At 44.9% G+C, this 16,242-nt stretch overlaps 1 protein-coding gene across 1 annotated transcript in view; it reads right to left on the reverse strand.

Annotated features, from left to right (window-relative positions):
- Positions 1–756: 756 nt before the first annotated feature.
- Positions 757–16,242, reverse strand: part of SDHA (succinate dehydrogenase complex flavoprotein subunit A) — a 29,791-nt gene continuing 14,305 nt past the window's right edge. Inside the window, exons 7-15 of the mRNA XM_054991346.1 lie at positions 14,203–14,327; positions 13,044–13,212; positions 12,292–12,487; positions 11,855–12,026; positions 9,853–9,971; positions 7,919–8,030; positions 5,131–5,261; positions 3,653–3,766; positions 757–1,788 (exon numbers count right to left, since the gene is read on the reverse strand). Coding sequence (XP_054847321.1) covers positions 1,702–1,788; positions 3,653–3,766; positions 5,131–5,261; positions 7,919–8,030; positions 9,853–9,971; positions 11,855–12,026; positions 12,292–12,487; positions 13,044–13,212; positions 14,203–14,327 — 1,225 coding nt within the window. The 3' untranslated portion in view covers positions 757–1,701. The remainder of the gene's footprint in view (positions 1,789–3,652; positions 3,767–5,130; positions 5,262–7,918; positions 8,031–9,852; positions 9,972–11,854; positions 12,027–12,291; positions 12,488–13,043; positions 13,213–14,202; positions 14,328–16,242) is intronic.

The raw sequence follows: 16,242 nt of genomic DNA on the forward strand, positions 1-16,242 counted from the left end.
CTGCTGAAACCAGGAGGAAGGGCAGAGCATGATGGTGCAGCAGCTCAGGCGGTCAACCACTGCCAGAGTCAGGCTGTGTGCCTTAGTCTGGTGCTGGGACGGGCAGAGGAGTCTGCTCAGCAGAGAAGCTGTCTGTCGAGCAAGATCATAAACTTGGGGCAGTGGGGAGGGGAGTCCATCTCGTTCTTGGCACTTGGAATAAAAATGATAAAGAGAAGATGGAAAATGTTGTTCAAGGACCTCTTGACCAAGGAGAATGCTCCAAATGATGCACCCCCTTCAGCAGACAAGACAGAACTCAATGGGAAGGCACAGCCCTCACTCTCCAGGCACGCGCACTGGCACCCCTTCCCACAAGATGGATGGGCCTAACACACACACACACCCAATTTAATAAACAGAAAGTTTTAAACAAGGGTATGCACAGGTACAAAATATATTAGCTTGCCCCTACAGAGGCCATGAAGAAGGCGGCCCTTGGATCAGTGGGGGTTTAACTTCCAAAGGACTGCGCCCTCCATTAATACTGACCGGACAGAATTAGGAGCAAGCAGCAAGAGGACAAGACACGGCATTCAATACATGCTGGGATTTCCAGCACAGATGCTTGAAACCAACCCAACACTTTCTTATTTACACAGTAAAGCCTGCTGAAGAGATTTTGCTGTGTGTATGTCATTTCTCAGGATGATGGCTGAACTGCCTGAGAAAAGAAACATGCTCGTGAGAGTTAAGGGAGAGACTCACAGAACTGCCTCAAGCTTACACAAATTGTACTTAGATTTTTTTTCTTGCTTAATATGCTGAATTTGTATAAATACAAAATTGAAATTACAATTACTATAATATGCATTAAATAACAGAACAAAATATATTTAGGAGAAAAACTTTTAACATATACATTCCATGTTCTAAAGCTCAAAACTGCTGGCATTACACCTCTGACAGATCCAGTCTGCACTTTCTAGAGATATATTCCCAACAGCCCTTTCTTATCCTGAATTGATTTTTAATATATCTGTTAAGACTATTACTATGTAATATGGTAATAGTTAACTCCCACAGTCTCAACAGTATATTCTGTTCCTTGACAAAGGAGAACAAATGGTTTCTGCAAATATTTAGGTGTTACACAGAAGCCCTACAAACCTTTCACCTGTCTGCTATTGGTTTTTGTTTTTAACTTCACAATCCATGCAAGAATTGCCACAGGTATAATAATTAAACAGTGTACAATGGAGAAGTATATAAAAAACTAAGGCAACCATCCAGTAGCTTAAGCATGATTAATTATACTGGATTGAGCCCTAAAATGATGTTTCATTTCAACAGAGAAACTCATTCTCAATAACCAAATTGCATTTAGGTTTTTTCTTGATGGTACCTTTACCCTTCAATTGCATTTAGCCTTTTAAATGTTTCACTTTAAGAAAATCAATACAAAGAGCTAGAGATACCCAAAGAAAGCCAGCAAGTGACTTGCATGTGTATGTCCTCTAAGATTACTTTATTGAGGCATGCGCTGAATATTGTTCGGTTTTATCACACACAAAGTGATGAGCCAGAATAAAGCTATGGAACAGACTCTTGGAGTTAACAGAGTTTCATTCCCTACTGTGGATATCAGTTGTCTAGCAGGATGTTTATCTATACCAAGCAACTTCCAGACAACAAAATGTGAATAAAAAAGAGAATAAATCACTAATAGGAACGAATAGCAGGTGGAACTGTGGCACAATCTTCTTCATTTAGTGTTTTGTCAATTACAGGTCTGTAGTCCAAAGTAACCTTTAAAGAAAAGAAAAAGAGGACACCATCAGTGAGTTAAAGGCCGATAACACTTCAAAATAGGGGTGTGCACCAAAAAGAATCAAACATGGGAATGGCATTTCCCCAGAACCAACGTGAACCAATAAGACATCAGAGAATCACACCCATTCCACCCAAACCAAACCGAAGCAAGCAACACTGTTGCAACTTAGCCCAACAGAACCAGTGTCATTCACAACAGCCACACACTGGGTTCAGCCAGTGGGGGAACGCCACAGAAAAGAACAAAGCAGTACCCAGCCACAAGCACAAGGCATTCCCTTGCTTCAGTTTGCTCCTGTTGGCCTGAGTTGCAATGTGCCCTTTGCTTCAGTTTCATTTGGGTGGCATGGACATGATTCTCTCATGTAATGCTGGTCCTCTTGCTTCACTTCGGTTCTGGGGGGACTCCATTCCCTCGCTTCAGTTTGGTTCTGTTGGGCTTTCTCAGAGATGAACTCAGCTTGCATTTGGGAGTGTGCAGCCTTGCCTCAGTGTATTTCTTTAGCTGGAGTCAGCTTTGACTTTTCCCCATAGGAAACAATAAAATGGCTGGGGGGCACCTTGTTCAGGGGCTCATAGAATTGGCTCCCGGGGTCCAATCTTCCTGAAAACAGGCGGCGGGGGGGAGCTCTTTAGAGGACAGCCAGGAGTAGATTCTCCTGCAAATTTGGTGGAGTTTGACTGAAAAATGCCACCCCCTGCCCCTTGGATAGCCCCCCAATTCCCCCTCCCATACAGAATAATGGAGTGGATGACCTTCTTTGGGGGCCCCTTAAATTGGCCCCCAGGGCTCAATCCTCATGAAACTTGAAGGGTCTTTAGAGAACAATCAGAAGCAGGTCCCCTCCAAATTTAGTGAAATTTGGTTGAAAAATGACCCTCCCAGCCCACTAGATACCCCTCAGATTGATTTTCCCATAGTAAAGAATTAATTTGATAAAATTTTGGAATACCTGGTTTTTGATTCAAAATACCCATATTTTACCGAATCAGCCAAACTTCAGTATTTTAATCCAAATTCAAACGGAAATGCATACTCCTGTTCCAAAAACTCAGCAGACATTTTTACTCTGCCAAAGCACTTTAAAAGCTCTTTCATTTCATGCAATCCAAAAAAGACAAACGTAACGCATTATTAAAAAAATCCATCCATGCTCTCAACATGCTAGCATTGCTGACTGCAGTGAATGAGGAAATGGCGACGAGGTTCATGTTTAGCTCAGATTCAAAAGAGAGAGATACAGGTATGGCTCCACCAGAGCATTTCTGTGAACAAAAGGATCTCTGCTTGTGCAGCACAACTTTCTCCCCTCTCCCCTCCTGCTGCAGCCCAAAACACGTCCCAAGCAGGAGCAGCATCGCAGGGAGCGTTTGCGGAGGAGGCAACAGTCACTCAAAAAGAGGAAATCCTTCCACTTGCAGAAACGTTCCAAGGCACAGGAAGGAGGGCACATCACTCTCAAGAAGCAGCGTTTGGGGAGGGGAGAGTGGAAGGTGGGGCCAATTATCACTGCTATGAAGATGGATTCTAGCTGAAAAGGGTGGTGGTGGTGCATTGCCAGGAAGTCACACTTTGTGTGTGTGTGTTGTGTGTGCTGTCAAGTCGCTCCAACTTTTGGTGACCCTATGAATGAAAGACCTCCAAAAAGTCTTATCATTAACAGTCACACTTCATATCATTACCAAAACATCTAGTAATTAAAAGTCTGTCTTTTGTTTTAATTTGTCAACCTGTAAGTTCTCTCTTACTGTAAATAATGTCGCACACACTACTAAGAGCACTATTCAGAATAGATAAACCGCCCTAACCCAATGTCTCTGTCCAAGGGGATTAACATACCTTCCCAGTCCTGACATCTGCATAGGAGAGGGTGTGCTTTCTCCAGTGCTGCTCAAATGGTTTCTTCTGTTGTCCTTGGATTGGTTTGGAATAGTCATATTCATCAATCCTAACCTAAATAATGCAAGTATTAGAAAACAATTGGAGATTCCTCTGAAGAGGATGTAAATTAGCCACAATTCAAAAGAGCAGTCAATGTTTTTAAATATCCCAGAAAGCTTGTTCAACTTGGAAAAAAACCCAGCAAGATTAATGGGCATGATGATGCATGTTTCTTGAAATACGGAGTCAACACTTTTAAGTGCAATTAGCATCAAGATGCAGCCTAAATGCAGCATACACCTAAATCTTAATGGCGCCTTATGCCTTCCTCGCTGGATTGCAGGCTTTAAAAATGTTGACTACGCACCCATCTTCTTAACCATTTTGATAAGGTTTCCTGCTGCATGGTGGCAGCAGGAAAATGAAAGGGCCGGGGCTCTGCTCCTCCTTAGCTGCTTCCTTTCTGATACAAAAGAAATTTCTAAAGGTATCTGTGGTGAGTGGGCAGGTATGTATTCAGTTTTTAAAAACAGGCTCTAATACTGAAAGGGAATTTGAGAACGTGTAACGATGTGCAAATAAAGCCTTAAAGCAGGTTTTCAAAACATGTTAAATTTAAACCTCTCTCTCAAATTATCAACTAACTCCCTCCAAACCAAACACCAATAATTTCTCCTGTGGTTTAATGTGAGGAGATCCTTGCATCTGGTTACTTCTGCTCTGCAACTGCACCTGAGGATCTGTGGATTGAGGTCCTTCTCCAGAATACTGGCATCAAGTGGCAACCACCATGGCAAGGGGATTTCAAGGCAAGCGAAAAGGAGACGTGGTTTGTCACTGCCTTACGCTGCAGAGTCTTCCTTGGTGGTTGCCCATCCAAGTACTGACCCTGTTTAGCTTCCAAGATCTGACAAGATCAGGCTATACCATATTGCCTCCCCTCCCCAACACTGGCATTAGAAAGTGAAAAAAGGAACATCTCTGACCACCTCCTACAGTCAAAGGGAAAGGCAATGTGAATTACAGTGTTGGGGTTCAAATTCCCACTCTGCCATGAAGTTCACTTGGTGTCCAGAGGAAATGGAAGATCAACAGTTCAGGTGAAGAAACGGAAGTACTGAACAGGGACAACATACGGAATGTGGTGCAGCTTACACGAACTCCTTGTATTAATTTTTCATCAAAAGACAGCATTTTTATTTCGGCATCAGTTATGCTCAGGGCAGAATTTGCCGACTGACCCAAACTAGTGGAGAACTGAATTGTGAGAAGGATTTTAAAGTAACGGAGAGCTGGCCCAACAAAAAGAGAAAGCACACATGGTTTTCTTTTCAGACTGCACCAAGATAACAGAATGAAGACAACACACTTCTATGATCTTTTAAAGGACGATGGTGGCCAAACAGAAGGCAGTTTCAAAAGCAACATAAGCCTACCTTGTAGTCCTCCCTTGCATGAGCGCCACGTGACTCTTTCCGAGCTTCGGCACCATAAATTGTTTGTAAAGCACAGAGCATCAGGTTTTGAAGTTCCAAGGTCTCCACCAAGTCTGTATTCCAGACTATCCCTATGTTGCAATAAAAGATTTGAAAACAGGTTTAGATGTTTTAGGCAGGGGTGACATCCAGCAGCTTAGGTGATCAGATCATACATCCAATGGTACTGGCAAACAGGAAAAACACAAGTATAATGTTGTTTGTAGATTCAGGGCAAGTTTCTTACATGAAACTATCATTATGATACAAGGGCATCATCACTCATCAGAGGTGCCAGTAATCTAAAGGACAGCGTTTTATTGTTTTTAACTGACTGATGATAAGAACAGACCTCCTACACCCACTTCTCCACACAAGACAAAAAGTTCAAGCAGTGGACAAAGAACAAAATAGCCACCAATTCAACTGACCCCCAAGCCCCATCAAATCAGGTGGAATATCTGTATCAGTTTGTCTGGCTGGTCCACCAGATAACAGAAGAACTCCAAAAGGGTAATGCAAAACTAGAATGGAATATGGCACTGAGAGCAGAAATAAAGTTTCCAACCATCTTTTCAAAGCAAATCTTTAGCCCTTATATTTACAAAGACATGAGTGTTGCTAATGCCAAACTCTTCCAAAACTAGAATTATATAGAAAATAATTAGGTAAGTTTGCTTAATTTGCATAACATTGTTCAAATTTTAGAAATCCAATGCAACACTAGGGCCCTTGGAAGCCTTTCTGCCTTGTTGTAACAGACTAGTTCCAGCTCTGCCTCTCCTGTGGAACAGCCAATAAGAGCCAACAATGCTGGGGGCTGAGACAGTTAAGAGTCTGTTCAAGTGTTTAGTGGGGCGGGGGGAGAAGAGATGGCTTTGAAGCTGCTGATGGGTAGCAGCAGAGAGATAGCTGGCTCTGTCTTGACACCTGTTCTCATACACTGTAACTATCCATTGTTATAAGAGTTTGGGGCTGTAAGTTCAATTCTTAACAACCAAATCTTTATGTGTTTGAATAAATCATTCCAGTGTTATACACATCTTGTGAATAAAAGTTATTCTTGTTTCTGTTTTTACCCTGGCTGGCTCAAAGCTGTTGACCAAGGGACAATAACACACACACACACACACACACACACACACACACACACACACACACACACACACACACACACACACACACACACACACACACACACACACACACACACACACACACACAGCATTCTGGATCTGATTAATTAAATGATGGTAACGGAGAGAGCAGGGGTCTCCAACGTAGTGCCCGTGGGCACCACGGCACCCACTGACACCTTTCCTGGCACCCACCAAGTGTTCTTAGAAAGTGAGAGGGCCCAGCAAGGCTTCTGATTTGATTGGCTGTGCAGATTTTTAAAAAAACGTTGCTTTGGCAGCAGCGGCCACCACAGCACAAAGTTGCTAAAGGTAAGCTGTCGCAACCATTTTGCGGCTGGTTCTGCCTCCTGCATAGCCAGTGGCAGTCATTTTGTGGCTGCACCCACCATGCTGTGCCAGAATTCAAAAGCTGTCCACAAGGTGGTATAGAGGAAGTAAACACTGAGTTCTCTTTCCCCAACAGCCCCGGGCAGGAGGGGTAGTGAATATAGGGAGCTGGCTGCCTATCTGGTAAAATCTTTGGGAAGGAGACAGAGAAGACCTTGTGTGGATTTGGGTCAGGGACCTCTGCCTGATCATTAAGAACTAGTGTCAGTCCCTGGCAGGTAGATCCCCCCAGTTCACCACAGCAATCACACAGGTGTATTGGTTGAAGTAACTTTATTAGAGATCCATCAAGTTCAAGGTGCTCAGACAACGGGATTGGCAGACGTGACGTAAACGGGATTGGTAGTGTTAGTTATAGGGAAGACTCCCACTTTCAGGACAGTGACCGTTAAAAGTTGTGCCGTGAATGAGCTGGGGGGTGGGTTGAAGGGGAGAAAATAGGTTTAGGTTAGACAGAGCAAAGAATGAAATCATCTCCGTTCCCATCTCGAGCCAGCTGCAGACGGTCCTTCAAGGAAGGACACTTGCTCAAAGTGGCAGGGAAAGAGAAAGTAAATACTTGCAAGATAACCCTTGAGCTTAGCATCAATAAGGAATTTTCCATGCCCTCAGAGGATCAGCACATAACACAGAATACATGCAGATATGCAAGATGGCATATATGATAACAAGACAGGAGGCGTGTTCTGACTGCCCTTAACTGCCTGTGAAGCCTGTGCCGGAAGTTTTAAAGTGGGTGGCAGCGTGAAAAGGTAAAACACACTTGTGTTACCAAACTTCCCCTGTAGTCACGCGGGGGATGTTTTAGGATACAGTCCCTGTTGGCATAAGACAGCAGCAAGACCAAGCAGGCCTGACCAGACAGCCCCACATGAACTGAGGGGGCACCTTCAAATATATTCTAGATGCCTTGGCTTTGTTGGGTCAAAAGCAAAAAGTCTGAAAACTTTTCACTTCTCACTTTGGTATCTGCAAACTTGATATTTATAAATACCACTAGACTTGTTTTGTAACTTTGATATATTTCTCTGCAAATTTGTCACTGTGTTACTACTTGTTTCTGAGGTGAACTGTAGCTAGAATGATATACCTTAGACTACACACATGTGCACAGTCGTATCTTATTTTATGTATTACACACCCACAAAAATACTTTTCCCCAAGATTCTGGAACATTTGGGAAAATATTAAGACAAGAGAGAGAGCTACATCAAAGAATTTACCTCTGTCAAATGTCTTCAGATCATCCAAATCTCTATAGATGCTACTCAGTTTCTCACAACCCTCCTGTAGGATCGAGCCTGTGCGGAACACAGCAGCGTGACTTTGCATTGTCTGGAAAAGACATCCATGTTGAGAGACTATGCACTTAATGAAGGACTTCGAGAACACTGCGTGACCTCCTGTGGCGCAAAATCTGTACAGTCAGTTTCATCAACACATGTATGGGTATTGTCAGAATGTCAGTTCTCAAGCCAAAGCTACGCCATGTTCTCCTGTTATAATCTGTAGTTATTTAGTTCTCTCCCTCCAGGCCCAGGTGCTGCCCAGGCCGCCTATATCCATGGGAACGAAGAATTCTTATCAGCCCAGCCGACCTTGATGTCCTTGCCTTCCCAGGCCTTCTAGACAGGACTAAGGGGGGAGGCTGGGAAGGAATGTTTGAAGTGTTGTTACTTTCATTTTGTGTGTCATTCTCAACAAAGCTTTGGTTCAGCCAAGGGCCTCAAGTCCTTGGATCATGGACCCCTGTATCCTGAGCATAATCTTCCAATAAACCTTTTGAAACCAAGAGACTTTGTGCTTCTTGCAGAAGGGGGGAGACGAACTCTAGGTAACTGGGATTCCATAGTCTGACAGGTATCAAATCATCGCAGTTTTCACCAGTCCTAAACTGCATAATCATATCCATCCCAGAGTCTTCTGCAGTTCTCCCCGTTTTCAGAAGCACACTGATGTACTCGGCTAGCATTTCTTAGTAGTTCCATCATTTTCTAGAGAATTTGCACTGACCACATGCAGCCACTGTGAAGTACTAAACAAGACAAACTGTGCCTTAAAGAGACAGTACAGACAGATGCTCTCGAGCATCTGTCTGAAATAAGCCCTTAAAACAAGAAAGGGAATGGAGGAAAGGACTGCAAAGGGAGTGTCGAGTCCCTGTGCTGAGGAAGTCGGTTCTAACAGCAAAGAAAAGTCATGGTTGCATTTTCCTGCTCCTCCAATGAATTCTAAGTTCCATCCTACCCACCCTGCAAGGCAGGCTAAGCTGAGCAACAGGCAAGGCAGCCTAATCAGTTCTGCAGCTGAACAGGGGCTGGGTTTAAACCAGACACAAAACCAGTGTTCTAACCACTACATCAAAGTGGCCTCTGCCACCACTTTAAGGTTTCTGTTCCTTTATCTCACCCCGCAAAGATACCTTGTGAGACAGTAATTAGTGTGGCAATATAATCAAGAGATACGTGGAAGGATTTCAACTGAACCGAGCAAAATGTTAGGGGGGAAAACCCAACACTCATTAACTACTATCCCTGTATACAAACTGTTTTATCTAATATTTATATCTACCCCACGCCCGTCCCCCGGCCTGCTCTGTTAGCCAAGCCTCTCTGGGACCTCTTTTCTTAGCAGGGTTCCCGTCTCTGTCCTCTCATCAGCCGTCCCTTTTCTCAACTGTCTCCACCTGACTCTCACCAGCCTTGGAATGTTCACACTTCCGCCAATCAGGCACTCAGCCTCCCAACCTGACCAATCACAGGCAAGCCAGAGTGTCCAATCCTCTTTCAGTTCCAGCCTCCTCCATCTAAACTCACTCTCTCAGCTGAATTTTTCCTATCCTTTTTTAACTTCTAGCATTTGTGATTTAACTAACGCCCTCAATCTGTCACACTGGCCATTACCCCAAATTGTATCACCTGGTCATTTTTCAATTTTTAGGTTACTCAATGCTTTCGTGAGACATGCAGATCATGCCTTGCAGATCTCTCCTTGCTTTGCCTGATGGGTAGAGGCTGACCGATCATTTTATTTATTTACTACATAACTGGAGCAAAGTCTTCTAGAAGAAAAAACCTACATTTAATGTCTTCTTCATTAGACATCAAAAGTCCCCAATTCATATCTGAACAGTCCAGCCCCCAGTCAAACTTCTCACCTTCTGCATATTAAGCCGCAGTTCGGAAGTCCGTAGGTTTCCTTTGGCAAAGCGCAATTTGTCCAGGTTTGCAACAGATTCTTCACCCGCATTTGGTTTAATTGATGGAACTGGCTCTCCTAATCAGAGGAAACAGATAGGCATCAGGGAGCAAAGTCCAGACCTGCAAACACTGCAAAGTTGTTTTCGGAGGCACTACTGGATTAGCAACTCTGTTATCCCCACCACACAAAGGTGCTGGAGCCCAACCAGCTCCTTATGACAGGAGAAGCGGAAACCAGCGCCCTCGTAGGAACCCACAGAGCTTCTTGGTAGTGCCAGGATGCTTTCAGCTTTAAGGAAGCATCCACCATGCCATGCCCTCTAGGCTGAAGAGGCTGGAATGGATTTGGCTGAAGGGGACGGCAGGTCCCAACGATAAAGCTGTTGTCAACAGAAGTGAACCCCTTAATTACGTTGATTTTGGTTTGAGATTTTGCATCTTGCTTCCCAACTGGGCAGGTATCAGTCAATACTGTTCTTAGCTAATTCTGGAAAGCCAGGCTAGGGTCTTGCCTACAGGACCCCCTTCTGATATCCAGTCATCTAACAGTGAACTGAATGCTTTTCTATCCCTGACTGCTTTTTATCCCCTGCTATCCACACCTTCTGCCATTCACAAATATTTCTTCTCACTGGCTTTTGTCTCAGAGCCAATTCTATTTCCTTGGCTCCCTGTCTCAGCTGTCACTTGAGTTCTAACCCTTTTGGGTGCTTTGGGAGTTCTCAAAGTTTCTTTCAACCAGGCAAGCTGAGAATCTGAACCAACTCATTTCATTGCGCCGAAGACAGACCAGCAACTTCTACATACCTTTAAAAGTCGAACTTGTAGGGACTACTCATGAGCAGTCATATCATCTTTGAACCATACTGAAAGCACTAGCTAGGACTAAGGGGGGAAAGTGGCTCTATCTACCAGAAAGCACAAAGTGAATTTTTGTTTCACACCTCCTAGCCAGTTTGGTGTAGTGGTTAAGAGCACGGGACTCTAATCTGGAGAGCCGGGTTTGATTCCCCACTCCTCCACTTGAAGCCAGCTGGGTGACCTTGGGCTAGTCACAGCTCTCTCAGAGCTCTCTCAGCCCCACCCCCCTCACAGGGTGATTGTTGTGGGGTAATAATAACACTTTGTAAACCGCTCTGAGTGGGCATTAAGTTGTCCTGAAGGGCGGTATATAAATCGAATGTTATTATTATTATTATTAGCCACTAGGCAACGGTGTCAAAACTGATGAAGGCACCGAGGAGGTGGTGAGGGAGGTGGGAAGGAGTTGAAGCACTGGCTGCCACTAGACTATGCAAGGCACTGGTAATGTACACAATGTGGAGAATCTGTGCAACTGCTATGGGCTCAGAAAATGGTAGTGCTGGTGTCTTTATAGTTGAATGTTTATTCAACACTATTAGCATTGTAAAGTTGGTTCTGAATGAAGTTAGAATATCAACAATTATCCCACTCCCCACACACTTCTTTTGAATTGCAGCTCCCTCAACAACATTTAGGTTATCAAAAATTGTGTCTAGATGGATCAGGGAATTACAGAAAAATCTGTAGTCTCATTTTTACAGAGCTACAACATAAACATGTAAGGCTGGATCCTACAATGCCCTCTTGCTAAACTGGATCCAATGACTGGCAAAGACCTTCTCCACCAGGAAACATCTGTTCTCCATCAAAGAATGCAAAAGGGAATTACCAGATCCAGCTTATTACTTGGACACATGAAGCTGTCTTATACTGAATCAGACCATGGGTTCTGCAAGGGCAGTACTGCCTACTCAGACTGGCAGTAGATCTACTGGGTCTCAGGAGGAGGTTTTTTACAACACCTACTACCTGATCCTTTTAACTGGAGATGCCGGGCATTGAGCCTGGGGCCTTCTATGCATGCCGAGCAGATGCTCCACCACTGAGGCACAGCCCCTTATTGAGAGACTCAATCTGAGTTACCAGGAGACTCACCAGGTTTGCAGGATTCCGCAATACTAAGCGCACAGGCACGGCCAAAGACCACCAAGTCCAAAAGAGAGTTTGCTCCCAGGCGATTGGCCCCGTGGACCGATGCAGAAGCTGCTTCACCACAGGCATACAAGCCTGGCACTACCTGATCTTGGCCATTGACATGGGTGATCACCTGCCACCAACAAAACAATTAAAATGAACACGGCACTGGCTCTTTTATTCAGCAACAGAGAGAGGCAGTGATTTTAAGAGAGGGGGGGAAAGCAGTTAGGAGGCACAGGGGTGGGAAAGAGTGAGGACAGGATTGGAATTGCCCCCCCCCCACCAGTCGCTTTTATTTACATGGCTGCATCAAACAGTTTGCAGGGCAGGGGGGAAAGCCACAACTTCCGGTTAAAAATACCTCCCATTTTGAATAATGTTTTTGAAAAAGTTACCTGTCCTTTGTAATTTGTAGGAATCCCTCCCATGTTGTAATGCACTGTGGGCAGGACAGGAATTGGCTCTTTGGTGACATCCACCCCAGCAAATATCATTGCAGTTTCTGAGATCCCTGGAAGACGCATTGCCAGCTGCTGAGGTGGCAGGTGGTGCAACTGCAGGTACACGTGGTCTTTCTCGGGACCACACCCTCTGCCAGTACAAGAAGCAAGTGCCAGAATTTAGACATAAGCCACTGAAGAGTTCTAACCAAACATTTCAAGTTGCGCATCATCTTACCATCCAGGGAGACCAGCTATACAGATGTCATGGCAACAACAACTGATCGACTCTCTTTTACCCACAACTTAATAGTGGGGGGGGGTATAGTTAGGACTAAGATGTGGGAGCAAGTCTTGTGCTCATGAACATCCACCCACCCAACCCCCTGCCCAAACATGTGGAACACGTCATGGAAACGGTCGTGTAAACACTTATATTGGTACATTTCCCCCCCCACACAATCCATGGAATATCTGTACCTCCAGCCAAGTGGGAAGAGTCTAACAAGCATGTTAATTTCCAACTGCAAGTAACCTAAACATTATTGTATGAACCAGTCCTGCCTATAAATATTTTCGGGGGGGGGGGGAGGGGGGTCTTATTTTGCAGGATATACAGCAGATGTGCTGATTTAGATTTACAAATGGGTTGTCCTAACCCCAAACCATATTCAGAGACGTGACAACTACAGAACATTTGGACTTGCCTTCCTTCGCGGATCTCAATGGTCATAGAACGAGACACAACATCCCTTGAAGCCAGATCCTTGGCGACTGGTGCGTATCTCTCCATGAACCTTTCACCTTCACTGTTAATAAGAATGCCCCCCTCACCACGACAGCCTTCTGTAATAAGGCAACCAGCCCCATAGATTCCTGCAAAACATTAAGTTCTGTTATAAACCGTTTAAATTTCATATTCTTCAATAGCAAAAAACATGGATAACACCCCAATATTTCAACAGGTGCTTCAGCATAAGTGAGCAACAAGCTAGGAGTGGGATCTTGAAATCTTGGCTTCATCACTCTTCACTAAGCAAGCCACTGCTACTTCCAGCCTCATATCTGCAATAGTTATTTAAATGACATATAACATTGCCTATCTTACAGATCTTTCTTAAGGACTATGTTTGTGAGCAACACAGAATATGCCCTCTTTTGTTCCAGTTTAAATTTAATCAGTCGTTGTGAATTTCCTGCATTGTGCAGGGGGCTGGACTAGATGACCCTCGAGATCCCTTCCACGTCTATGATTCTATGACAACATGGAGCCCAGGGGCACCACTGCGCTCACAGACACCTTTCCTGGTGTCTGTCAAATTTTTAGAAAGTGGGTGGGGCCAGTAGGACTTTTCCAAGAGTGGCTTCTGATTGGCTGTTCAGAGTTTTAAAAAACTGCTTTGGCAGAAGCTGCTTTCACAGCACAAGGATCTTCACCGTGCGACTGAAGGTACACCGTGGCAGCCATTTTGTTGCTGCACCCACCACACTGTCCGAGCTCCAAATGTGCTCATGGGCTCAAAAAGGTTGCGAACCCCCAAGCAACTGCTTTTCACCTGCCTTAATTACATGCAGAGGAGTTAGCCGCGTTAGTCTGTAGTAGCAAAATCAAAAAGAGTCCAGTAGCACCTTTAAGACTAACCAACTTTACTGTAGCATAAGTTTTCGAGAATCACAGTTCTCTTCGTCAGATGCATGGAGGGCAAGAAGAAACTGGTCAGATATATAGGTGGAGAGGGAAGGGCGGAGTAGATGCAAACAGTAGCTTCTGATATGGAGATCTCCTCCCTCCCCTCTCCACCTATATATCTGACCAGTTTCTTCTTGCCCTCCTTAATTACATGGGCTCCAAAAGAGAACCTTTACCTGTAGGATGGAACTGCACGAACTCCAAGTCCTGGCAGGGAAGGCCAGCCCGCGTGACCATTGCGGTGCCATCTCCAGTGGTGGTGTGAGCAGATGTGCAGCTGAAGTACGTGCGCCCGTACCCTCTAGGAAACAGTCCACAATTAAGAGCTGCCCAGTCCATTTCCGACTCTTTAGGTTCATGAGAAACAGTTCCCCCGCCCCACCTCCAGTAGCAAGCAGCTCCATCAAAAAGGTGCAGCTAACAATTTGAATGAGGGATCAGATAGGTATCATTATACAGACTGAGTTTATGTCCAGATCCATACATGCATCCACTGGCTAAAAACCTGGAAGCCTGCTTCCACACAATGATATCCCTTGACAGATCAGGCATCTACAGGATGCAAAGATGATCTTCCTTTTTTTTTTTTAAAAAAAAGCAATTTTATATGGACTTGACACTGTCTATGCTATATCAAATGCTCACCCTGCCCGCTATGTGGATAAACAGATCCAGAGAATGGGGCCAGGTTCTTCTGCAGACATGGGGACTCCCCAGGTTTGCAGAAAAATGCAATCCTCCCAATGGAGGGGGGATTAAATCCCCCCCCCAAAACTGAGTAAACCTTCTGCAACGGCGGGGAATGAACCAGCCAAACAGCTGCCAAAAAGCCAGCCACTGACCCCAGACCTGCTGCCACTCCCTCTCCTCTGCAGGCGGGCAAGCAGGGGAAGAGGAGCAGAAGAAGCCATCCTATTGCATGAACCAGGCAGTCATGGGGGGGTGGTGGTTCTGTGAGCAAGCAGAGTGGTCTGTGAGGGGCTAGCCCAGCCACTCACAGTAGGTGGAAAACGGTATTCCCCTACTCTGAATTCCCCACTTCCACTGATTTTAGATTTAGTAAAACTAGCACACCTGTTTGGCAATAACCTGATCACATATATATTTCAGGTATAAATTAAGAGTCCATTAAAACATGGCTTTTTCTGAGCAAAGCTTCTGATTGGCCATCGGAGTTTTAATTGACTATGTGGATTTTTTTAAAATGTTGCTTTGGCAGCTACCACCACATTACAAGAATCTTCACTGCTTGACGGTGTGACTGCTGTGGCCGACCACACTGTATCAGAATTCCAAAGGTGCCCACAGGCTCAAAAATTTGTGGATCCTTATAAGTTCTGAAGAAAACAGGTGCTAATCTTCTTTTAGGGAATACAAAGAGGAAAAACCACCTGAGGAGTTAGTGTGGCTCTCAGAGAACAGCCGGAAGGTGAGGCAGTTAAAAAAAAAGTGTTGGACAGTATGAAACCTCACCCCATCAAATTGGATGCTACTAAGCAGGGCTTTTTTCTGGGAAAAGAGGTGGTGGAACTCAGTGGGTTGCCAGCACAAGGGGTAACTCTTAACTCTTGGCAAGAGGTGGTGCCCCTGGTACCACATGAGTGCCCACAAATTGCGTGCACACTCCCAGGGCCAATGACGTCACTTTGGGTCTGCTGGAACAAGGGGGGAGTTTTAAATGTTTAAATCGCCCTCAGTGAAAATGGTCACATGGTTGGTGGCCCTGCCCCCTGATCTCCAGAAAGAGAGGAGTTTAGATTGCCCTCCGCGCCACTTGGTGGCGCAGAGGGCAATCTCAACTCCTCTCTGTCTGGAGATCAGGGGGCGGGGCCACCAGCCATGTTTTCATTTTCAAGAGGTTCCAGAACTCCGTTCCACCGCATTCCAGCTGAAAAAAAGCCCTGCATGCACCCATACCTCGAAATGTTTCACTACCCTTATCAGAATTCATTTCACATTCCTCAGGTGTGTCAAACAAAACCATGACCCAACATTAACTCTCTAACTTAGGCAGCAGATACCAGAATAATGAATGTTAATGTTCATTCATTTTAGCTATTCTGTTATAACAGGGCTTTTTTTCCGGGAAAAGAGGTGGTGGAACACAGTGGGTTGCCAGCACAGGGGGAAACTAGTACCACATGTGCGCGCGCAAAATGCACACATGCTCCTAGGGCCAAAGACGTCACTTTGGGTCAGCTGGAACAAGGGGGTTG

Source organism: Eublepharis macularius, chromosome 11 (assembly GCF_028583425.1).
Source record: "Eublepharis macularius isolate TG4126 chromosome 11, MPM_Emac_v1.0, whole genome shotgun sequence".
Lineage (NCBI taxonomy): Eukaryota > Metazoa > Chordata > Lepidosauria > Squamata > Eublepharidae > Eublepharis > Eublepharis macularius.